Source organism: Bidens hawaiensis, unplaced genomic scaffold (genome assembly GCF_021521415.1).
Source record: "Bidens hawaiensis isolate Kalapana, Puna unplaced genomic scaffold, B.hawaiensis_p1.1 tig00013614_1, whole genome shotgun sequence".
NCBI classification, from domain to species: Eukaryota; Viridiplantae; Streptophyta; class Magnoliopsida; order Asterales; family Asteraceae; genus Bidens; species Bidens hawaiensis.
In genome coordinates, this window is record NW_027492155.1 from 110,108 (window position 1) to 136,229 (window position 26,122).

Here is a 26,122-nt window from a genome sequence, read left to right on the forward strand (position 1 = left end):
CATTATTTCTTTTTTGCGCGTCGTTGTCGCGCGGTATTTATATGGAAGTATGAGTTTAGCCATTACATGTCAGCGTGTGTTACTCAGATATCCACTATGATCCCGAGCGCGACCTCGACCTGAGACCTTAACATGATATGGCATGTACTTTGCCTTAGTTGTGTTTAAGGATTTTTATGATCAGGCTGCGCGGGATGTAAGATGGATGTTTGTGAGTGTTTTGAGCTAAGGCTCCTTGTTTTGGGCTAAGGCCCTAACGTTTTTAGAGTTAAGACTCATTAACGTGTTTGAGCTAAGGCTCGTAAGTTTGGGCTAAGGCCCTGGCGTTTTAGAGTTAAGACTCGTTAACGCGTTTGAGCTAAGGCTCGCGCATGTATGTTTTACTTCGCTTTATTTTGCTTTGAAGTCAATATAGTGTTGTCATATTGTTCCAAATTAATAAAGGAAGTGTGAAACATGTATGCAAAGGTAATAGAACAAATATTGAAAGATAGCGCGAATCATCATTCATGATGGCTTAAAAGCCTTGATTACATATTTGAACATTTACATGAAGCATTTTCTAAGCTGTGCTGCGTTCCACGCGCGCGGTATCTTTTTGCCATTCAAATCTTTTAAAGTGTACGCGCCTTTCCCCAAATCTTCTGAAATTTGATAAGGTCCCTCCCAATTGGGGGACATTTTTCCTGGGGGTATCGCGCGGCTAGCTTCATTGTTTCGAAGGACAAAATCATTTTTCTTGAAGTGGCATTCTTTAACGCGCTGATTATAATATTTTTCCAGCTTTTTCTTGTATTTGGCTTCATTGATGATAGCCGCTTCTCTACGCCCTTCAAGCAAGTTGAGGTCCAATCTTCTTTCGCGCTCGTTATCAGTCTTGCTCATCATGAGTACCCTATGGGATGGGCATCCAATTTCTGCTGGGATCATAGCCTCAGTCCCATAGGTTAGGCTGAACGGGGATTCGCCATTGCTAGTTTTGCTTAATGTCCTGTGCGCCCACAGGACATTAGGTAACTCTTCGACCCAAGAATGGGATTCTCCCTCCAATCTTTTCTTCAGCCCATTTAACAAACTTTGATTCGCGCGCTCCACTTGGCCATTCCCTTGAGGGTGGTAGACCGAAGTGAAGATTTGGTTGATGTGCAGTTCTTTGAGCCAGCTGGATATCTTCCTGTCAGTGAATTGTTTGCCATTGTCGCTCACAATTTCCATAGGAAGGCCAAAACGGCAAATGATGTGGCTCCAGATAAATTGCTTCATCGCCTCAGCTGTGATTTTTGCTAGTGGCTTGGCCTCAACCCATTTTGTGAAATAGTCTATCGCCACTACCAAAAATTTCACTCGCCCTTGCGCTTGCGGCAGGGGCCCCACAATATCAATGGCCCATTTGTGGAAAGGCCATGCGGAGGTCACTGGAATCAAGTTGTTCTTTGGACGCATGGTGTTTGGCGCGTAGCTCTGACATGCCTTGCATTTTTGTATTTCTTTTAGCGCATCCAAGTACATGCCTGGCCAATAGTAGCCTGAGCTCATTGCCTTGGCAACCACCATGCGCGGACCAGCGTGTATTCCACAGATTCCTTCATGAATCTCCCTAATCACATAGCTTGCTTCTTCAGCATCCAGGCATTTCATGAGCGGTCCAAGATAAGAGCGCCGATATAATGTACCATCAAGTAATTCATAGTTCTGCGCCTTGTGTCTTATCTTTCTCGCCTGTGCGCGATCATCCGGTAAGGTCCCCTCCTTCAGGAATTCCATTATTGGAGTTATCCAGGATGAAGGGGTTGTATGAATTACAAGGACCGATTGCGTTTGCCCTGACGGGTTGCTCATCACTTCCACCCTGACATCTTTGCCAAAGTGATCAAAATTAGTTGATGCCATCTTACTCAACGCGTCAACGGACTTGTTTTCGCTGCGCGAGATGTGTATGATTCTGAAGAAGTCAAACTGCTCAACGAACTTTTTTGCCTGCTCTAGATATAGAGGCATTGTGTTCTCCTTGGCGTCATATAGGCCGTTGACCTGAGCAGCTACCAAGTAAGAATCAACATGGGCCTCTAGCCTTTTAACTCCAAACTTGCGCGCAATGCGCAGACCAGCCAGCAGGGCTTCATACTCAGCCTCATTGTTGGTACTCTTGAAGTCCAACCTAATAGCATAAGTATATTCATGATTATCAGGGTCCACCAGTTTGAGGCCTGCGCCGGACCCTTCGCTGTTGGAGGCTCCATCAGTGAATAGCCTCCAAACATCTTCTTCATCATTTGCTCGCGGAGGGTCTACCTCGCGCTGAGCTTCTTCAATCTTTCCCTCTGGGATTTCCGTGATGAAATCCGCCAAAACTTGACCCTTTATCGCTGGACGGGGCTTATAAGTGATCGTGTGTTCACCTAATTCCAGCGCCCACTTTGTCAGCCTTCCGGATAGCGCAGGGCGTCGCAAGACTTGCTGGATGTTGTAACCTGTCAGAACTTCAATCGGATGACCATTGAAGTATCTGTGAAGCTTGCGCGACGCGTGTGTTAGTGACAAAACTAACTTTTCCATGATGGAATAGCGCGTCTCAGGGTCTGTCAGTACCCGACTCACATAGTATATTGGCGTTTGGATCCCCTTGCGATCCACCAATAATACTGCGCCGATGGCGCGGTCTCCAGCTGACAAGTACAATGTAAGGGTTTCGCCAGGAAGTGGAGCTGTGAGCGCGGGCAGCTTTATGAGACATTCTTTTATCTCACTGAAAGCTTGCTCAGCTTCAGGCGTCCACTTGAATTGGCTCTTCTTCAAGCAATTCCTCAAAGTGTTAACGAATGGAGTAGATTTGCTGGCGTGGTTCGCTAGGAACCTGTTGATTGACACCAATCTACCATTCAGCTTCTGAACCTCTTTCATGGTGGATGGTGAAGGCATGTCAAGGATGGCTTCCACCTTTTCAGGGTTCACCTTGAAACCATCCTTAGTGACCATTACACCAAGAAATTTCCCCTCTTCCGCGCCGAAAGTACATTTGCTCGGGTTGAGCTTCATGTTAACTTCCGTTAGGCGCTGAAGAGTTTCCTCGATGTCTTTGAGCATTTGTCTCGCCTCCCTGCTCTTGATCACCAAATCATCAACGTAGACTTCTAGATTTCTTCCGATTTGTTCACTGAAAACCGAATCCATAAGTCTCTGATAGGTTGCGCCCGCATTCTTTAAACCAAAGGGCATTTTTGTGTAACAAAAAACACCCTTGTCGGTTCTGAAGGCAGTCTTGTCTTCATCCTGTGGTGCCATTTGAATCTGGTGATAGCCTTTGTAGGCATCCAGGAAACATTTGAGCTTGAATGGTGCCACGGAGTCCACCTTTGCGTCGATGTTTGGGAGGGGGGTAACAGTCTTTCGGACATGCTTTGTTGAGGTCCTTGAAGTCAATACACATTCTCCATGACCCGTTGCTTTTCTTTACCATCACAGGATTGGCTACCCACGTCTGGTATCGGATCGGGCGGATGATGTTTGCGCGCAACAGGTCCTCCACTTGCTCATTCATGGCCTTCGCCTTTTCATCCCCCATGATTCTCTTTTTTCTGAGCAATTGGCTCCACCGACTTGAACGTGTTAAGAGAATGTTGCGCCAAGTCTCGCGGGACCCCCGTCATATCGGAGTGTTGCCACGCGAAAACCGACGTGTATTTTGTGAGCAACTTTTTCATTCTCAATCTCGTTTCGTCTGAAATGGTAGCGCCAATTGTGACCGTTTGCTCTGGGAATTTTGGGTTTAAAATCCACTTCTCTGGCGCATTGTCAGCCATTGGAAGTTTCATTCTCCCTTCCCGCGGCGTGCTTGTCACTGCGCACAAATGATCGCGGTAAACAAATGTTACGCCTGTTGGTGTAGGGAACCCCAATGCGCCGTGCGCTGGCGACGGTACAGCATTAAATTGGGCAATCGTTCCCCTACCCAGGATCATATTGTGGCATGACGTGGTGGGCAAGACCAAGAAGTTGACAACTTCGGCTCGCTTGTGCTCATCATCCCCCATATGATTTCATTTGAGACACCACAGATTGGTGCGTTCACAATTTCGAGCCGCGCTTGGTCTGCCGGGTCTAACTTTCTGAAACATTGCTCATACATAATGTCAGATTCGCTTCCAGTGTCCACCAGGACCTTTGACACTTCGTAATGAGCGATGTGTGTGGTGATGACGAGAGGACTGCTTATTGAAGGGCCTCCCCTGATTCTTGGGAAGATGACTTGCTGCTCGCGCCAATCTCCGTGGATTTGCGCGCTTCTCTTTTTTGACGTCTGCCCTTGTCGTCCCCCCTCAGCCACACAGATTCTTTTGTATTTCTTACTGGCAGAGGCTCCTTCCGGTTGCTCATCTTCTATTCTTAGGTTTTTCACCAAGTGAGCCAGCCTGCCAGATTTTACATCCTTCTCGATCGCATCCTTTAAATGATGGCATGCGTCGGTGTTGTGGCCCGGGGACCTGTGAAATTCACAATATTTGCCACCGTTTTGCGGTCCCCTGTAGTGTAGCTGCTTGGGGGGCTTGAATTGGACATTCTCAGTACTTAACACCTGTGAAGGTGTTTTAGTGAGGGGTGTCCATATTCTTGGCAGAGGTCTGCTAGGATCTCTGCCGCCCTCCCTCTTGTCACCCTCCCCGCGATTACGAACTTCTTTTTGGGGCTGGGGTGAGGTTGGTTGCGCTTGTTTTTCCGCGGAAGAAAAACTTGTTGGCTGCAACCTGGACCATACAGAGTTCTGTTTGGCCCTCTTCTCTTTGCTGCGCGGTGATTCTGCCTGATGCGCTCTTTCTCTTGCCCTATCTTGGGCAATCTGTTTCTCATTTCTCGCGAAAACTCGCGATGCCTCCATTAACTTGGCCCACGTGGTGGGCATACCATCTTTGCTTACGAGAGCCCGGCGGAGTTGATCACTGCGCGCGCCTTGTATAAAGGCCACGCGCAGGAGCTGCTCAGTTATACCCCCGATTGCCAGGGATTCCTGATTGAAACGAGTGATGTAATCTTCAATCGTTTCATCATTCCTGCGTATGCAGTGCATGATGTCATCAGGATCGCGCGTGTGCCTGCGCTGCTGTACGAAGTGGGCTTGGAACTTTTCTAATAGTTCCTCGAACCCATCAATTTGCCCTGTCGGCAAGCTCTCGAACCATACCCGCGCTGCGCCCGTGAGGCAGCGAGCAAACATATGACACCATGTTGGCATCGTCCAGCTCTCTAGGTTTCCCGTGTTATAGAAACCTTGCAAAAAGTCATCTGGATCTGTTGTGCCATCATATTTGCCCAGACCACTTGGCATCTTTGTCTTGTGCTGGATGGGAGCCTGCGCGATGCGCGCAGTAAACTTTGAGTGTTTTACCAGGATGGCTGGTCTGTAGGGCGTGGTTACGTCCACTTGCCCTCTGACCGGTGGGCTGTACGGCATGTGCAGATCCAGATCTGCTCTGGCTCCAGGCGCCATGTTCACAGGCGCGCGGAGCTGTGAGCCTCCTGCATAAGTATCCCGTGTCTTCCTCATGCTATGCACTTCTTCATCACTGAACTCAGTGTGTGCAGTGTGAACAGAATGTCCTTCTTCCGGCTGCGCGCGGCCTCTTTGTAGTCTGCTTATCAAAAGCTTGCCTTTGTGTTTGGTCGGCTAGCTTCTTCTGCTTGACCATTTCGTTGTACTTTTCAATCAGACGCCGCTGCTCGTTTATGAGCCATTCATTCGGATCATTTGCTTCATCTTCTGGACCCATTGGTCCTTTCAGCTTCGCGCCGGCCATATTTTGTAACGTGAGATCGTCTGGAGGAGTTTCAGTCTGTCCGTGAGGGGTTGTGACGAAGGGACGGTTGCTGGTGGTACGCGTAGAATCACGCGGTACCCTCAGAACCTGCTGTCCGTCGTTAACACCCTCACGTTCAATATCCTCCAGAGCTTGATCAACGTTACGAACGCCAGAAACCATGGTGATTGATTTTTTTTTTATAGATCTGATGAGATCTGATTGCCGTTTGTAACAGTGGATGGCGCCAATGAAGAAACGTGGATCTACTCACTGGTAGCAGATCTACTTTCCTCGGGTGTGATTATACTATTTCACCGATGGTTCTTCTGGATCAGTGTTCTTCCACCTACAAAATGAACAGCGCCGTTACTTACCCCTCAGAAAGGGACAGAGGGGTCCTCTTTGGGGTAACCCTCCGGCGTGAGAATCAATATATTTGTGGAGAAGATAATAATGTGTGTCAGAGAATCTCAAGAGTATTGCTTAATTGCTCAATACCCTTTGGTTGTGAGACTGTGTGATTGTATGTAACTGACTGTGAATGAATGTGATTCAATATGATTGAATGTGTTATCACTGCTTGTAACTGTCAATGATTGAGTATGAATGTGTCATCAAAGTGGAGTTGATGCTGTATTTATAGTGCTAAGGTTACCACCGGTTGGGCTCAACCTCGTTGGCTTCCTCCAATCGCACTGCGCCACGTGTCCTCTGGGACACCTGGCGCTTTCTCGTTGGTTGTAATCACGTGGTAACACATGTGTCATGCTGAGTTGTCGACCTTTCATTTGGCAGCTATCAACATCAGCATATTCTTTCTCCTTAAAAAGATGCCTTCTGGAAGGTTGTCTGACGTGCACAATCAAGGTTGCCCTAATCCTGATTTGGATAAGGACGAGGTTGATTATGCGCACGTGTGATATGCGCCCATCCTGAGGATGCGCGAGGTCTTCTCTTTATTCTCACGCGCAGATATTTCATGCGCAGATGTGATATGCACGAGCATGTGATATGCGCCGCGCGCTGATGCGCTGCGCGCATATGTGATGCGCGAGCATATGTGTGCCTGGGCAGATGCGATATACACGGGCATGTGATATGCGCCGCGCGCTGATGCGCCGCGCGCATATGTGATGCGCGAGCATATGTGTGCCTGGGCATATGATGCCTGAGCATGTTTTGTATGCGCCATGCGCATAGGTTTTGGCTTTGTGCCTTCATAATGTCTTTATCTTGTGGGTTGACCCGCCTTGCTCGGTGTTGAGGCGGGTACATACCTCTTCAGGTAGTCTGAAGGGAAAATTGAGGATAGCAAAAATTTTAGGAACATGTTAGGACTAAGGCGGGAGAAAATGAAATTATAGGAGGGAACTATTAAATTTTGGGTATTTTAATTTTCAATTTATAACATAATAAAACATTGCTTTTATAATCTTTACTAAAATTTAAAGCTGTTTATTAAATTGCTAAATCATTTACTAACAAATACTTAGTTATAAATTTAAGACGGTGGAATTTTTACTCTATATAAAATTTACTATACTTTTTGTCGGTTATAGTGAATTGCGCAACCTTCTAAACTAAAAATTGTATTTAAATTTTATATTTGTTACAAATGTTACAAATTTCAATAAATTATGCAACCTTTCAGGAAGAAAAGTTACAATTTTTAGTAAAATTTGTAACTTTTAAACAAAAAGGTTGCAACTTTAATAAAATTTTGCAACTTTTTATAACAAAGTGTTGCATTAGATATTGTAATGCAACCTTTATGTTGAGCGAAGTTGCATTAGAATCAAATGCAACACAAATAAAAAATGTTGCATCTTAAAAGTTGCAATAGCCTTGTTTTCTAGTAGTGATATATATAAGGATCACCCTCTTCATATTGCATGTTCCCCATCGTTCAAATAAAAATAAAAAAATAAAAATAATAATCATAAAATTATATAGGTCATAATGGGCAATATGTGGCATATTAGGTGTCTACATAAGTGATATATGCATCATATTGCATCTTTCCTATAGGTACATATGGTCCATAGGTGTCATATGGTCTATATCGACCATATGGTACATACTGACGAAACCACCAGACCGAAACTGACAATGGTTAGTTTTTTTGTCTGTTTGGTAGACCAATATGCCTCATATAAATCAATATGCACCATATCAGGTGTCAAAATAGATAAATTGGGTGTCCCAATAGACGGAGTCTTGCTAAAACATTTAATAAATATCTGAAATTTGAGTTGTTTCATCAATATATATTCTATATTCTAACCGTTAGACCGTTCAACTCCTGAAGGACTTGGTCAGCAAGTTTGAGGATCAAAATACTAGACTCTGTCCACTTTTTGGCTATACGTTCTTTATTTAATTACAATCTACGGTTTCTTAACAACTAACTAATAATGTTATGTTTAACATGCAAAATAAAATCTTAAAGAATTTGGCAAAGTGGCATAGTGATCACTATGTGCAAGCGGAGTGGGGCATCAAATTTGAGAATTTTGGGCGGCGGCAACCCCCCACGATATGCGGGGCGACGGGGGCAACATGGATTTATCGCCTGTGTGTATTGTGTGTATGTTAAAAATAATAATAAAAGGGGGCTACAAGCTATAACACCACTACAACCCTTAAAATGAAAATCGCATATCGGTTGACGTGACGTCACGTGTCAAAAATCGCACCCATTTTGTAGCTCTCCACTACACATATCTCAATACAAGAGAAACTCACATTTGGTCAACACATAATAAAGGGTTATGTTTGAGTTTCTTCAAGCGTTATAGATATTTTACGTATGTGGATTGTATTGGAACGAAAATACATAAGTTTGCAAGACAATATAGATGGAATATTTTTAATAAGCTTGCATAATTGTCAATTATGATGGTGAAAAGTAATTTTGACAAGTATTCGATTTCTGACTTTGACTTAGGGAGGACGGGCACCCTTACCTTAGCTACTCCTGTCTGGAACCTGAAATCGAGCGGGTACACCGCCGCCGCCATTACAAGTGCCTATTGAAAGATTGTGTTCCGGGTTGTGATACCCTTTGAAAGATGGAAATTAAAGCCATTGATATAATTATATAAAAAAAACAATATTATACCGCACTTTAACCATTTTATTCAAAATCTCATCTTTTCTATCTACAAATTTAGTTTAACAAAAATGGCACATAGAAGGCTAAATATCATTATGGGTCTGTTTGATATGTAGCAAGACCATATGTTATGGTTCATTCTTATTTTCCATCATTTGTCACGTATGCGTCACATCAATGCCAACCCATTTTTTCCTTCATCATTCAACCACACACTCAATCCATGTTATATCTCATTCTCCGCAATTATATTGTTTAATAAGAAAAAAAATGAAAAAGAAAAGGAAAAAAAACAAAAAAAATTGATTGGAGGATGGACCAACGGAGAGAATGACCATGGTCTGGACCAAAGGGATGAGAATGACCAAGGTTGTGTGCACCTCATCATGCGTGGTCGTTTGTGGGCGGCTCGGCGTTCCTCAATAACCCTTGCGTGACGAGCAGACCACACAAGACCCTTGAAAGGTGTTGAAGGATGTATACCACATAGCTTAATGAAAAAGAGGGAACGTGATGGACAAGGGAATTGAATGCATCATTGCCGTTCTTTTGTATTGTTTGATTGACATATAGGAATAGAATAACTCATTAACTTGTATTGTTTGGTAGGCAAGAAAAAAAATGAACGAATGAAATACAAATAAATAAAATACCCCTACCTCAAAATAAATAGATATAACAAAATAAAAAAATGGTAATGGACGGCCGTGGTGGCAATAGTGGTGGTGGTGGTAAAAGCTTTGTTGACAATGGTGGTGGAGAAGGCACTGGAGGGTGCAAGGACGACGGTGGGGGTTGGGTGCGATGGTGACGGTGGAGCTTGGTGACGGGGACGGAATGTGGATCAGATCTGGGTGGGTATTTAAGGTATAGGAAGTTGATTAGAGTAAGAAGGTAAACAGGGAGGAAGATGAGTGGAAAAAGCGTAGCGGAGGAGGGGAAAAGGGAAAGAAGTTGAAGAAAATGTGTTTACCAGATGGATTCAATTTACATTTCAAAAATCGGGGCAGGGGCTTATACGTTATACGTTTGAATTTAACTACCTTAAGGATTACTCTTATCCAGTATAATTATGAAAACTCTACAATGCCCCTCATTTTAACGATCAATAACGGAAAAACTAATGGAGAGACTCAAAGGATCCCGCTTGAAAGGTAAATAGATTTTAACATTCAGGGAGTAATCGCGCATCCGCTCATTAAGCACAATGATTCAAATCAGAAATTTTCATTTATGTTTTAATGAATTTAGTATTTTATTTTAATCCTTTTATTAACTTTTAATGAATGTATTTATTTTATGTTTTAATGAATTTGTTTGTTAAAAGAAGAAAAATAAAATGATTTTAGGTACTTGAAAAAAGTGACGTCACCAATCAGGGTACTTTAAGGTAAAAACATGATGACAGCACAGGATTGGTAAGGTTTTAGAGCACTTTAGTGCATTATGAAGAAGCGTCTCTACTTCCCTTAGTCTATGTGTCTTTGATCCCGTTTAGTTGGAGGGAAACTTGAACCACGACTTTTCTCAAAGAGTATTTTAAGTAAACTAGAATCGAGACTTTGGTTAAAAGAGACATTTGATTGAGTTATTACGTAAGCGGATTTTTTTTGATATGACTAGCCTATAATTTGCGAGTCTTTCTTGGGTTGCAAATTTTCCATTTGATGGATATTTAAGTGATCACTCCAGACTTAAATTCTATTTGGGGTTACATAGAGTAGGGCAGTGTTAACTATGTTCATTGATTTATTTGCTTAGAATGGCCACTTAATATCCCAAATTCAACTCTTCAACAAAGAGGACCCTTGCTTTTAGCGGAATGAACTTTCCTGATATCTTTTGTCTTCTTTGTGCTTATGAGGAGAACGCCGACCACTTGGTGGTGTGCTGCCCCTTCTTGGTAGCTTTATGGGAAGAGGTTTGTGTAGGTGGGTTAAAATTCCAAGTCAGGAAAACATTGCGAATGTCAAAAATATTGTGCTCTTTTGAAAAGATTGGAGTTCTAATAAGACGAGAAAAAAATTGTTGATAACTATTTGTTTCGCCTATTTGTGGAGCCTATGGTGTACAAGAAACGAGATGATTTTCAATGGCAAAGCTGCTTTGTTTTATAAAGTTCTGGGTGATATTAAAGAACTAGCTTTCCGATGACTCTCGATCAGTCCAAGATGTCTTTAAGGGAGTGACGGGTGTAGCCTGATTTTAGTTTAGATGGCGTTATGCAATTGGTGTCTTGCTTTTATGTTTTTGCTTTGTTAGTTCCGGTTTTCAGCTTCTTGTTGGCACGCTTTGTACTCTTTTTTTGTTGTAAGTAATAAAAGCATTTGTCGTTCAAAATAAATAAATAAAAATAAACTCTTCCAAATACAAAAATAATAAAATTTAAATATTAATGGGAAAAATAAATACTTAATTTATTTAAAGCATACCGAACACCAGTATAATGGGGTCGGCACAACTTATATATAAATTTTGTATTAAACGTCTGCACGATCAATTCACTTTTCCAATTTCATGGACCCGTATCACTTTGTCTTGCTTTAAGTTTAGCCTAAGTAATGATTTTAAGTTTTAACGTAGAACTTTTTTTTATTAATTACATTTAAAATAATACACGTTTATGTCATGTGTGGAATTCACTACTCATATATATGCGATGCAGCGATGTTTACATATACATAATAGATTCTAGAAAAAGAAACACTATTGTTAGTCAAAACATAAATACTTTTATGTAAAAATATTTAAAAAAATGTAAATATTTATTATGTATGTCATATCATATGTAACCTATATAAAAACCTCATAAGATGATAACATAAAACACTCTTTATTAGTAAACACAAACAAAAAATATTGCAATATTTTAAACAGTATATATAATTGTTTATTATTATTATTATTAATAAAAAAAGAGTACAAAACGTGCCAACAATAAGCTTATATCGATGACCTTGGTTAGAGCAGAAGAGGACTCATGCCAGATGTGGGAAGCAATGGCGACAAAGATTGCCCAAGTAGTGAAGGACACTCTCGGGGTTACGACTGGAAACACGGGGAGGCACAAGGAGACGTGGTGGTGGAATGAGGTCGTTCAAGAAAAGATACGGGACAAACAAGGAAGTTTTAGGGAGCTTATGAGGTGCACGAATGAGGAAGAGCAACTGAGATTGAAGGAGTCATACAAAAAGGCTAAAAGGAAGGCGAAGAAGGCAGTGTCGGAGGCAAAGAACACTGCTTATAAACGGATGTATGAACATTTAGAAACATAAGAGGGGGAACATGATATGTTCAGGATTGCCAAAGTAAGGGAGTGTAGAAGGAAAGACCTAGGAGCTGTGAAGTTTATAAAGAGTGAGGATGGGCAGGTACTAGTTAAAGAGAAGGACATCAGATTAAGATGGAAAACCTATTTTCAGAACCTTTTCAACAGCGAGAGGGCCTACCAAGAAGAAAACGACAACACACACTTACGACGACAACAGAATAATTGCTTCTGCCGACGTATTACGCAGGATGAGGTGAGGAACGCACTAAGGAGGATGGGAAGAGCTAAGGCAGTTGGCCCAGACAACATACCTATCGAGGTGTGGAAGTGCCTAGGGGAGAAAGGATTTTTGTGGTTAATTACTCTATTAAATAGTATCTTCAAGTCCGGTAAGATGCCAGATCAATGGAGGAGCAGCGTCGTAGTACCTATTTATAAGAACAAAGGAGACGCCCAATGTTGTGGGAATTACAGAGGCATCAAGCTACTAAGTCATACTATGAAGCTATGAGAAAGAGTTATAGGGACTAGAATTAGACGGGAAACCCAGGTTACAGTGAACCAATCTGGTTTCATGCCGGGGCGGTCCACTACAGAGGCAATACACCTCCTAAGACGACTCATGGAACAGTATGGGAGAAGAAGCGTTATCTACATATAGTGTTCATTGACCTAGAAAATGCGTACGACAATGTGCCACTTAGACTGCTTTGGGATATGTATTTGAGGGCAGAGGGGTCCCATGGAAATATATAGAGATGATTAGGGATGTGTATGCCAACACTACAATAAGGGTGCGTGCGCCCTTGGGGGATACTGACTTATTCCCGATGGAGGTAGGCTTTCATCAGGGCTCAGCACTGAGCCCGTTCCTTTTCGCAATAATCTTAGAGGAGGTGTCAAAGTCAATTCAGAAGATAGTCCCTTGGTGCATGATGTTCGCAGACGATATTGTCTTAGTGGCTGAGACAAAACAAGATCTGAATATGAGGTTGGAGGAGTGGCGAGCAGCTTTAGAAAATAAATGTTTAAGGATTAGTCGCTCAAAGACCGAGTATCTCCATTGTAACTTTGGCGGGATAAACGATGATGAGGAGATCCATATCACCATCGAAGATCAAGTGGTTCCGCGGGTAACGAAGTTCAAATATCTAGGATCGTTTGTCAAGGGTGACGGGGAAATAGATAGTGACGTGGCCCACTGTGTCCAAGTTGGATGGAGTAAACGGAGAGGGCAACTACAGGAGTTTTGTGCGACAAGAGATTCCCAAACAGGCTAAAGAGTAAATTTTATAGGGTCGCGGTTAGACCGGCAATGTTATATGGAACAGACTGCTGGGCCATCAAGAAGTCATATGCGCGTAAGCTAGAGGTAGCAGAAATGAGAATGCTGAGATGGATGTGTGGGCACACATGATTGGACCGAATAAGAAATGATGTTTTTCGAGAGAGATTAGGGGTTGCTAACATTTCAGATAAGATAAGAAGAGAAGGGAGATTGAGATGGTTTGGACATGTGAAGAGAAGAGAGACGACGGCTCCAGTTCGATCTGTAGAAACTATTAGTATAAAGGGGAGGAGGGATAGAGGACATCCCAAATTAACTTGGGCCGAGAGGATTAAGCATGATTTGCACCTCTCAGAGGACATGGTTGAGGATAGAAATTCTTGAAGACGTAGGATTAAGGCTAAGGACTTCTAGGAGAAACGTAGAGCATTTTTTTTATATTTTTTTTATAGTTCTATCATAGGGGGCGTTTCCTTACCTTATCTCGAATGTAAAATGATATATTACTATAATACCCTATCTTCAAATTAGTATTTATAACACATATTTAGTGCTCATTACTAATATCATTATTATTATTGATATATTTACATGTTTAGTACAACGATTATTACGATAACGCATATTTAGTGTCCATTACTAATATCATTATTATTACTATAACACATATTTAGTACTGATCTACTCATTATAATATCACTATTATTGATCTATTCATTACTAATATCACTATTATTACACTAACACATATTATTGATCCTATGCATATGGTTTTCGAGCCGCGAATCTCTCTGGAAGCAACCTCTCTATCATTTGGGACGGAGGTACGGTTTGCCTACATCCCACCCTCCCCAGACCTTGCTAACAGCTTTGCTATTGGTGGGATTTATACTGGGTATGGTTATTGTTGTTTTACTTTTTTTTTCATAAACGACCATTTTGGATCACTTTCAACCACCCATTCGATCATCCCCATTCGAAATTCTAAAGAAGAAATAAAAACTAACAAAATTTTGGTATATGCAATTTTCAGTTTCTACGTTATATATTGCTTTTTCTTAGTTAAACAACTAACATAAATAATTACAATCTACCATAAATCAATAAGATTTTCTAAGATACTTAAAGTGACCAGAATCAAAACATTCCAACTTATTCTTGTATTGATTCATCAACTTCAACAACTCAGTAGCCTTTACCTTTGTCTCTTCACCACAGTTGACCTGCAGCATGAGCAACAGCTTCTGAAAAGCACCAACATGAAGGGCTTCCACCAATGCACCTCCATCACTATTCTTGTTAAGCTTCCATAACATTGAGATACAGAAATCAGTAGCTAAAGAAGACACTCTCAGTATCTTTTTGACTATCAGTGGCACAGCCAATGCATGTTTTTGCACTCTCTCCCTTCCTTCTCTTGAATCCAATACGCGATCCAAAACACCTAACACTGTCTCGCTTAAACCCTTATCGGCTTCCACAAGATCTTCTAAACTCAATTCAACAACACCCAACTCCAAGAATTTTGATGAGAGCTTTTTGTGGCCAATTTGTGTTGAAAGTATGTGATATATGACTGAAAAGGAAGATTTTTTAACCGAAAGGCTATCGGGTGTGTTTATAAGGTTGATCAACACTTCCGCAAGGCCATCGATGTCGATTAGGGCTTTTACATGGGCTTGATCTGTGGAAACAAGCTCTTTTAGAGTTAGGGCACAACTCTTCTTGAGTAACAAATCATCTATTGATAATAACCATGTCATGCAACGTAAAGATTGCGTCGATCCAAGCTTAGATCGTCCTTCAACCCCTAAAGGAAACATCCATGTTAACAATAACAAAATCTCCTTTAGAAGATCTTTATGTTTTTCAAAAGAAAGACCTGAAAAGGCCTCGAATGTAGCTGCTAACACGAACCCGAGCCCATTATCTTTAATGAGGCTCTTGTTTTGTTCACTTTCTTTAGCCCAAACATTTATCTTCTCCACCAAATCAAGACAACTTTTCCCATCTCCTTTCGAAGCAGAATCCATCATTTTTGAACAAATCTCCATGATATCGTAAGAAGTTATCGGTGTTCGGGGAGTGGGTATCCTTTCAACACCGTGGGCCTGATTCTCCACACACCAATGTTGGATCATTTTCCGGAGCATGTGGTTTGGAATTTGATCAAAATTTGTGAGGACTTGATTTGTGACCGGGCACGTTTCATTTCCATCACGTATCCACCTCTCGATGCTTTCTCGATCATACGTGATACCCGTTGACAAAGTAACCGGGTCTTTCATCAGATCAAGAGATATCGGGCACCGAAAATGCGTCGGAATGGTGAGTTCTATTTGGGAATTTTGCTTTGAAAGGGGTTTCTTGCCAGCCAAACGGCTAGCTCTTGGTCTTTTCCAAAAAAATGCCATTTTTATGCACTTTTTATATGCGAAAATAATATTAGATGATTTGGGTATGAGTATTTGTGAGAGTTTAATGGGTTTTAAAAATCTTGATGTTTAAAAGTGTTTATATATTGGTATTAATTTGGGTCAAAGGTAGAGGGGAATGAAATGTTCAAGTTAAAGGTCACGGTGGAAGGTTTGGGATTTGAACATTGACCGTTGAAAGTGAGGGTCAAAAATTGGGATAATGCCATAATGCAAACGTTTTGTAATATTAATTTATTAGTTCCAGTAGTTATTGACTTGTAGTAAGCTAATCGGCGGCGGTAAAAGATGGACCAATAAAGATAGGTACACGTGGTCAAAGGTCAATCTAGTTGTTCGGGATCACCCGCTGTCAATTTTCCATATATGGGATCCGACCCGACTACTATTTTCCAATCATTCGTGTGCAACTTATACCAAATATGCTAAACCTTTTCCATATTAATATTTAAGAAAAAAATAATACACCGAAGGATACATAATTAACTTTTGGGAGGGGAAATAAAGTGTTATCCCACTACTCGTATATAACTTTATACCAGAAATCTTTTTCTAATAGGGAAAAAAGAACGAAATGTTCTATTTAACCAACACTTCAGTTCTACAAATATCTAAAATATCATTCAAAAAATGGTTAGACTGACCGTTTAAATCTCTCATCCGATAGTTTACGAAACCAACAAGATCGTGGTGCTTTTCCTCAAAACAACAAGACTTACCAACCTACTAATCTATTTCGTCGGCCGACTGATCTATTATGTCTGCCGACTGATCTATTCTATATGCCAAGTGATCTATTCGACCGGGTATCTCAAAAAATGATTAATTTTCTCAGTTAACTATCGTTATATATTCACGGGGTAGGTCAAAAGTTTTATAATGTAATAGCACAAAAAAATTCTTTTTTTACAAGGGACGGCCTACCCCCATATCATGAGGGTAGGGAAATAGATTACCTGCATTTACGTTTTGCCTAGTGGAGTTCAAAGTCGGATATTCGGTATTTCGGATGGAGGATTTCACCATCCGGAATCGTATCCGAAATTTCGGATTCGGGTATCCGAATGAAAAAAAAAATTATAAAGAAAATTTAAATAAATACTTTTAAAAATATTTCGGGTATCCGAAATATCCAAAAAAACTATCCTAAGTATCCGAAAATTATCCTAAAGTTATCTTAAATATCCGAAAATTATCCAAAATATCCGAAATATTCAAAATCTATAAATAATATTTATTATTTAATAATTAAAAAAATATTTTGAATAGCTCGGATATCCGAACTATCCGAAAATTTTCAAAAACATTATCCGAATCCGAAAATTCGGATATTCGAAATTTTGGATATCCAAATTTTTAGATAATCGAATTCGTATTTTCAGATATTTTGGATACGAATTCGTGTTTTTTTGAACACCCCTAGTTTTGCCTTACTAAGACGAGTTACAACAAAAAATGACTTAAATGGGATGAGTATTCATAGAACGTGGGGAGTTTGAAGATATCGGATGCCGATTCAATCACTTAGTATTCGTGGTGTAGCGCAGCGAGTGGTCGGGTCAGTCCATGGAAGATCATTAACATTTCGTTCTTTTGGACCTCCTATTTTATTCTGACCCGTGTTTTCGTGTATTTTTATATGTAATCTAGTTGTCATTTTTGTAAATCTCTTGTAATGAGTTGTGTTTTGTTATCACTAGTTTCTCAGTGTGAAGGTTTTTAATATAACTTTTGTCTTTCAGAATTTTTTTTAAAGAGAAAATTACAATTTTTGTACTTTTGAATTAGCGAAATAATGGAATTGGTCCTTTTCAAAAATGAGTTTCCCTTTCTATCCTTTATTTGCTTATTTTCCTCAGTTTTAGTCCTTTACACTAATGAACGTTAAGTTTTCAGTTAACTCACCTCATATGCATTGCACATGAAGGCATTTTAGTCTTTTTACCTCTAGAGAGCTATTTGTGTAATTCCTACTCACTTGCAATTACCAATTAATTAAATGGTATTAAAATACCTTAAAGAGGCAGAATTCACCCAGTACTCAGTACCCACCATGGTTATCTTTTCACCCACCCCACTCCACTGCACCGCATCGTCATCCCTCATCACTACTGTGCACCACTCTTGCCGACGACCACCACCGGTGTAAAAGACCACCACCATCACCATATAGAAGAAACTATGTTGGCACCTCCAATGACGAACTTTTCTTAAACGAAAACATTCTTCAACAACCTCACCTGCAATCCATTTTGTCAAACATGGTGGAGGCTGGTGATAGGTGTGCGGTTGGTTAAGAAAAGCAGTAGAGATGGGGAAGAAAGAGAAAGATCTATGTAGATCTGGAAATGAGGTTTCTTTACGCAATGGTTTTTGTTTCATTCTTGCTCGGTGGTTGTTTATATGCATGTATAGATGGGATTGAATTTGAAGAGGGGGAGAGGGAAGTGCCTGAAAAACGAAGATGTTGAGCCCAAATCTCGTGAAGACGATGATGATGAAAATGATGGTATGAACTTTGTTTAATTTTGGATGTCTTGTTTCAATTTGAATAAAGGTGATGATATTGATTTTGTATGACGATCGTTAGGGTTTCTTTCTCCTTTCTATGCTTTCCTCAAATCTCATGTGAGAACGTACTCATCACCAGGAGCTAGTCGCAATTGTGATACATCATGATATACGAGACGCACTAGAAAGATAATTGAGCCGAAAGATTGTCTAATTGATAATAACTGAATGATTACAAGATCTCATACATACATATATACATACATACATGCGTACGTATGTGCGTACATGCATACGTACGTACGTAGTACGTACATACGTACATGCATGCATGCATACATACATACATATATACATGCATACATGCGTACGTATGTGCGTACATGCATACGTACGTACGTAGTTCGTACATACGTACATGCATGCATGCATGTATACATACATACATACATACAGTTAAGCTCAATCCGCCTCGATGTGCACCTCGAGGCGGCCTATCATTCTAAAAAGATTTCGACATGGTAACGGTACTCGTTGAAGGAAATGACCAAAACTCTAAGCCCATTTGCTTGGAACAGCCTATTTATAGGTCCATACCCCATTTACTGATGCTTCCAGCAAATGGGATGATATCCCAAGCAAATGGCTTCCCATACGCCACATCCTAGGCGTAAGGGCTCTCTAGTAAGAGAATGAGTCTCCATACGCCAAACCCTAGGCGCATGGGCTCCCAACTAGGTGAAATGGCATCTAACTAAGCGAATGGACTCCATACACTTAACATACTAAGCGTATGGACCATTTTACAATCATATGGTAATGACTAAACTACCCAGAACCTATTCGATAAGCTTCGAACAACAAATACTCCACTAGCAAATGGTATCAGAGCTTCATCATATATTCATAAATCTCGGATCTAGTTCTTTAATAATAGTGAATTAGTTCAATTAGGGTTAGTGTGTTTAAATGTGTGTTTTCCTAAAGCAATTGAATGGAGGTTTGGACAACAATTCAATAATGAACGATTAGATTCATTAACTAAATCATAAACTACAACGTATTTATACTTGCAAGTCCATTCGCTAACAAGCCTAGCGAATGGACCTTCATTCGCTACATCATTCGTTAACATACTAGCGAATGACCTTCTACACAACAAAACTCATACGCTGAATAATCTTGCGTATGGGCCTATTCACTAAAATCACATTCGCCAAACATGCTCAGCAAATGGGCAACCCATAATTACATAACAAGTCCCTAAAATATTACAAGAAGACCAATAACAAAAAAACAAAGACCGAGACGACAAAACATGCATCAACAAACTCCCCCTCGTCTCTTGCTTTGTCTTTATTTATTTAGAATACGCTTGGTCTTCCGTTCAGCTCCATAGTAGATCCCGAAGGCAAAACACGTTCTGACAACCCTCTGATACTGCATTGCGAGCTCTTTTTCTTTGCTATATGCCCACCTTATCTGATTTTTGAATAAAACATGAATGTCAGCTTTAGAAAGGTTCACGAGCCACAGCTGATGAAAAAATCTTATGAAATTCACATTATCTCCTGCCCCAGCACAATAACAGGCTCACCAGTCTTATAATCATAATACCACCTGTTAAAGTCCTTATGAAGGTTTTGTGGCATCGGTTTCTAAGGTATATTTTTCATAGTCCGAGACAGCTTCACTTTGAAAACAAGCTTTCTCCAACTTGTTCTTAGATCAATTTCATCAAATCTTTGTCTTTTAGGAACCAACGGCTGGAAAACTTAAACTCGTGATTGACTTCTTATACGAAGTGGCTATGAAACCACCTTAGCAGCTCAACATTCTCACGATTAATAAACGGACGGCTAGCTAATGTACGAACATCCCATCTAGGCATGGAGAAAAGATTAGTAAAATTTTCAAAATACTGCATACCATTCACCCACTTTAAATACATACTTTCAACTTGGGCATGCACATCCAAAAAAAATAATATCACCCTTTACTGTCTTCACACTAATAAATCTCTTCTTCTGATTCTCAGATAGCTTAGCTTTGGCTTGGAGATAGTATTGTTGCTGACCATGTCTAACAGTTTCTAGCCATTTGTTAAGCTTTTTGGCATTGTGGTTAAACATATCAAAAGATCCTCTTGTATCGGGCATAACATACTCTTTCTCCTTTTCTTTCTCTTTCTCAAGTACTTCCTCGGCCTTATCAAAATGCTCAGTAGTGAAAAATGGAATCCCCACATCAGTGTTGTTCTTTGTATAAAGATCAGGGTATTCCTTGCTCGTTACTTCTTCAACTTCCACATCATCATAATAAGTGTTATCAGATGGAACATTCTGATCAACACCCACACCAATTTCATCTTCCATTTTAACATCCTCCCTCCTCTCCAACTCATCTACATCCTTCGTGTTCATATCAAACATCATGGAGATTTTTTCCTTTGATAAACAGTGTACAACAAATTCACCCTCTTCTACTTCACCCGTGTTCACCTGACTTTGAATCACCCCTGTCTCATCAACATATATGATTGTCTTCACCTTAAGCATGCTGATAGGTTGTGCTTCAGTTGAACTTCTAAACTCTATAACCTCTTTCCCACTGACTCCCCCTAAGCAGATGAATGATTAGATGTTGAGGCACCTGGTTGCTTATCAACTGACTTACTTCTGGATCATCGTCATGTTCTTTTCTTTCCAACGTCTTTAATTCATTTTCTTTGCATTGAAGCTGCAAGATCAAATTCCATTGCTTCTTAATTTTCTCCCTTTGAAAAGCTATCAAAGCTCTCTACTCAACATTTTCTCGATGTAAGATCTGCATTCCTTTAATAACTTTGACTTGATCTGCTCGCACTTCATCTTGATGTATACAATTAACACTGACTTGATTAGCTTGTGAATGCAGCAGATTGAGCAAATAGAACATTTGCTATTGAACAGGCATATTTGCAAAGCTTGTAGGAAAAGGTAGCAAAGCTCATTGGGGTCTGTTGAAGTTCAATACAAGAGTGAGAATACCAACGGTTCCAACTGACACCGTGGTTAATGGTGTAGATACTTAATCATTCGGAGGAATCAGGTGGATAGATTCCGTAGACTCGGTTGAGGAATCGAAGAAAATCGTGGATATATAGAAGTAGTAGTAACAAGAGTCACAACCAGAGTATCTTGAGCTATTGAACGACGGTGTCGGCAATTACCACCCCCGAACTCCTCCTGTTTAGATTCTTCTTTATTACTTGGATCTTCCACAATATGAGACTTACCTTTAGCCTTTTTCTAGCATCATCATCATTATTTTCATCATCATCACTACCATCACCCGCATTACCACCTTCTTTTTCAGAATCTAGGTCATCATGAATCCAGTGATCATTTGGTGACAGTTGATACCTTAGATTAATCAAATGACCAATCAATCTCTTATGCGGCGGCTTGTTCTCATCAGTTCTGCCCCTATATACCAGAATCCTCTTCATCATCTCTTCATTCATTGGCCTGATAAAGATCACATCATTCAGATTGAGCGTGTCTTTCGGCAAGTTCGATAACATTCATAAGAAACTTCTTCATATGAAACTTCTCCCACTTTCTTGTACAATTCTCCTTCATATGATAAAAAATCATCTCTGAAAAGTTGAATGGCTTGTTCAAGATCAAAGCCACCATTGTCGATTGTACATATTACGACATTTTCAAACCCGGCTCGTCTCCCACTGATTCGATGAATTAAGACGTGCATGAGATACTTGTATGACTAACACAGATTGGCTTTGTTGTACTGTGATTCGTTCAAGTTCCCATAATATTTCAACCGTTTGAACAAACCCTAAATTAACTCCTTTTCAAAGCAGCATACATCATTGTCATTGTCTTTAAACAATAATGTGTCTCAGATAATTTGAGGAGTAATAACAACTTCTTGATTCTGGACCATTGCAGCAATATGATTTTGAGCAAACACATAAAGAGCAATCTCCCAAAATGGACGGATATTACTTTAATAAGCTGAAAGATTTGTGGAGATAGCTCTGTAAATTCTTGACCTTCGAAGAAAATGGACAGCCCCATCAAATCTGGCATGATCAACAAAGTTATGACCAAGAAATGTAACTATGTTGTGATCGGGGTTTGCTACCCAACAAGCAGCAACAGCCTCTTATTCTTCCTGCTCAGGTTCGGGTTCGGGTGCAGGCCCTTGTACTTGTTGCTGTTGTATAATTTAGGCCTGATGAACCTTCTACTGTTATGGTTGACCCTCAAGCATATTAACATGTTCTTAATTAGCCATAACTGCAAAAACGAGAAGATTAGGTAGCGTTTAGTATGCAGCAATGACATGGGGAATTGAATAATTCATTACATGAGATTAAAAAATGTGATGTTTGGTTGCTCAATAGAATGGAATCATCCATTACACATGGAATTCCATTCCATCAAAGCCATTCCTTCCCACCCCCTTCTTCTTTTTCATTCCATTCCCCCTTCACCCTACTTTCTTAACAACACCACCATTTAACAACAACCACCACCATCACCAACACTACCATTGCCACCACCACCACCTTACCACTAGCGCTACCACTGTCGTTGTCGCCGCCGCCACCACCTTACAACCAGCATTACCACCTCCATCGTTGTCGCCACCATCGTTGCGGTAACCATCGCAACCATTGTCATCGTCTCCGCTTGGTCATCACCGCCACCAGCATTGTCGCTGCCTGACCACCACCACCTTACCGCCTCCACCGTTTCCACCACCCTACCATCGGCATCACTACCAATTCTACCACCGCTTGACCATCGCCACCCCCACCAGCTTCGCCACTTCTACCATCACTCCTGCCGCCTGACCGCCACCTCCACCATCGCCATCGCCATAGCCACCACCATTTTTGTCACCGGAGCTACCACCACCGTCGCCAATGTAGTTTTTTTTATTTTGGTAAAAAAAATTAATTTGAGATAGGAGTGTTTTTATTATTTCTATTTCATTCCTATAATTTGTTTGGTTACCAAACAACATAAAAATAATTCATTTCATTCCAATAGGTTAACCAAACAAGACAAATGAATGTAATGATCTATTTCATTCTCTTGTCCATTCCATTCATTCTACCATTTCATTCCCCTTTCATTCCATTACCTCCAACCAAACATACCCTTATTCTTGATAATTAAAGTAAAAAGGACCAAAATACCCTTCATTCACCAACAAATAATATTAGCAAATGAGCAATGTTCATTCGCTTCATCTTTCTGCTTTCTGAAAATCTGTGTGAATTTTCTCCAAAGAGATTAATTTCTTTCCAAAACAGTCACGGATAAAGTGATATCAGATTTCTATGTTTTCTTAGTATTGCGTGGGGACAATAGAATTATCAATATAAATAGGAGCAGTAAGAATTTTCAAAATGTAATCCCGCAAGTGTTGTTGGATCCATAAAACTTGTGAACAGCAACTCGAGGCTGTCGCGTTTTCGGCTTCAGTGGTTGAAGTAGAGACCATTATATGCTTCTTACACTACCAGGAAACATATATGTTTCCCAAAAATTGGCAACCCTCCGTTGTTGACTTAAAGTTAACATTACAACTTTATAGTCAGAATCTATTAAAATTGTAAGATCAAAATTATCATCCTTGGGATACCATAACCCGATATTAGGATTACCCTTCAGATAATGAATGATTCACTTTACAGCTGCAAGATGAGTCACTAGGGGACTCGACTGATACCTGGCATACAAATAAACAGCAAACATTATATCAGGACAAGAAGCAGTAAGACACATCACCACCGAGGAGGACAGTTTCAGACCGGGCTCGTTCGGCCAATGATGGCGTGAGATCCAGCATTGCTCCACTCGGCAGTTGTCGAGAAGTTCATTAACGAAGTGACATACGCAACGCAGAGTATGCTTGACATGGCTGCGGGAGGCAACCTGCTGACGACGAAGGATACCGATGAGTGCATAGCCCTGTTCAATGGGTTAGCCATGAGTGGATACCAACGACCACCCGCTAGGAGTACCAAGAGCGTCGACTCTATATCACGTGGCATACATCCGGTCGACATGAACACCGCACTTACGGCACAGATTGAGGCGTTAACGAAGATGGTGAAGGACCTGCATGTGAAGAGTCAGCTTTGCGAGATTTGTAGAGGGGGCATGATACGAATCAGAGCCTTGTAGGTTTTCAGGAATAGGATGTTGGCTTCATAAGCAATCCAAATCGAAACCAAAATTCCTATAATTCGGGATGGAGAAGCTATTAAAACTCAAACTGGAGGAACGAAAATCAATCCAGCTTCCAGCAACGTCAAAGCCTATTCCAGGATTCATTCGAGGGCCCGAGCAGTGGAGAGAAGAAGCCCACCTTAGAGGAGATTATGGCACAGCAGACGTAGATGCTATCCCAGCTCATGACATGAGAAGATTCCCGTCATAAGGAAACCCAAGAGAAATTCCGTGAGCACGAAACCTTTATGAAAAATCAGGGAGCATCGATTTAGAATCTAGAGCGGCAGATGGGAGAGATAGCTATTCATTTAAATGAGAGGCCACCGGGTACACTTCTGAGCAACACCGAGCAAAATCCGAACGGATTCGCGAAAGTTGTGATCACTAGGAGTGGTGCAGGGGCACGTGACGAGCCCGTGATTCAGGAGGTGACTACGAAAGGAGTCGTTAAGCAGCCTACGGTCGATGGAGAGGAGCAGGTAGACGAGGAGATTCGGATGGAGTTTCCGCTGGCCAAGGTGCACCAAAGGCGCAGCCCAGCAAGTATAGCACAGGCCGAGAAACAATCCAAACCACCACTAAGAGTTTATAAGCCTAAATTGCCATATCCTGGGAGACTTCAGATGGACAGAGACGAGGAGCATAACTCTAAATTCTTAGAACATCTTAAGCAGCTTCATCTAAACGTTCCGTTCCTTGAGGCACTGACTCAAATGCCTAAATACGCCAAGTTCCTCAAGAATATTCTTACGAATAAGTTGAAGTTAGCCGAAGTCTCTTCCGTTCCTGTTAGTGCTGGAAGCTCTGCCGTTTTGCAGAGAAAGTTGCCTGAAAAGATGGCCGATTCTGGGAGTTTCACGATTCCTTGCATCTTAGGTAATGATACGGTTAGTAATGCGTTGGCCGACCTTGGGGCCAGTATTAATCTGATGTCGTGTTCTGTTTTGAGTAGACTAGGTCTGGGTGAGCCAAGGCCTACTAGGATGAGCATTCATCATCTTTTCAAGATTAGAGAGAATGATCAAAGGAACTCCTGAACACTGAAAAGTCGTCCATGAAAACCTTCATTGATTCCTCGATCATGTCATGAAAGATAGCCACCATGCATATCTAAAATGTGGCTGGAGCATTGCAAAGACCGAAGGGCATACGTTTATAGGCAAACGTGCCGTAAGGACAAGTGAATGTGGTTTTCTCCTGGCCATATGGAGCTATCGGGATCTAAAAATACCAGGAGAAACCATCAAGGAAGCAGTAGTACTGCTGACCTGCCAATCGCTACTACATCTGGTCAATGAATGGAAGAGGAAAGTGATCTTTCCTGGTGGCAACATTCAGTCTGCGATAGTCGATGCAGACTCTCCAACCAGTCACAGTTCAAGTGGGAACCACTTGAACTGGACTAACCCAGGGGCTATTAGAAATGGGGAAGATGATCCCTTCATCAAGTAGTTTA

The 26,122-nt window shown here is 41.0% G+C and overlaps 2 protein-coding genes across 2 annotated transcripts; one reads left to right on the forward strand and one right to left on the reverse strand.

The window, feature by feature from the left end:
- Positions 1 to 14,566: 14,566 nt before the first annotated feature.
- On the reverse strand, positions 14,567 to 16,099 carry LOC143544513 (U-box domain-containing protein 21-like). The gene has a single exon (XM_077036606.1). It carries the CDS (start codon positions 15,878 to 15,880, stop codon positions 14,567 to 14,569), a length of 1,314 nt encoding a protein of 437 aa, XP_076892721.1. The 5' UTR covers positions 15,881 to 16,099.
- An 8,854-nt stretch (positions 16,100 to 24,953) lies between these two features.
- LOC143544526 (uncharacterized) lies at positions 24,954 to 25,703 on the forward strand. Its single transcript, XM_077036617.1, has one exon. It carries the CDS (start codon positions 24,954 to 24,956, stop codon positions 25,701 to 25,703), a length of 750 nt encoding a protein of 249 aa, XP_076892732.1.
- The last annotated feature ends 419 nt before the right edge of the window (positions 25,704 to 26,122 follow it).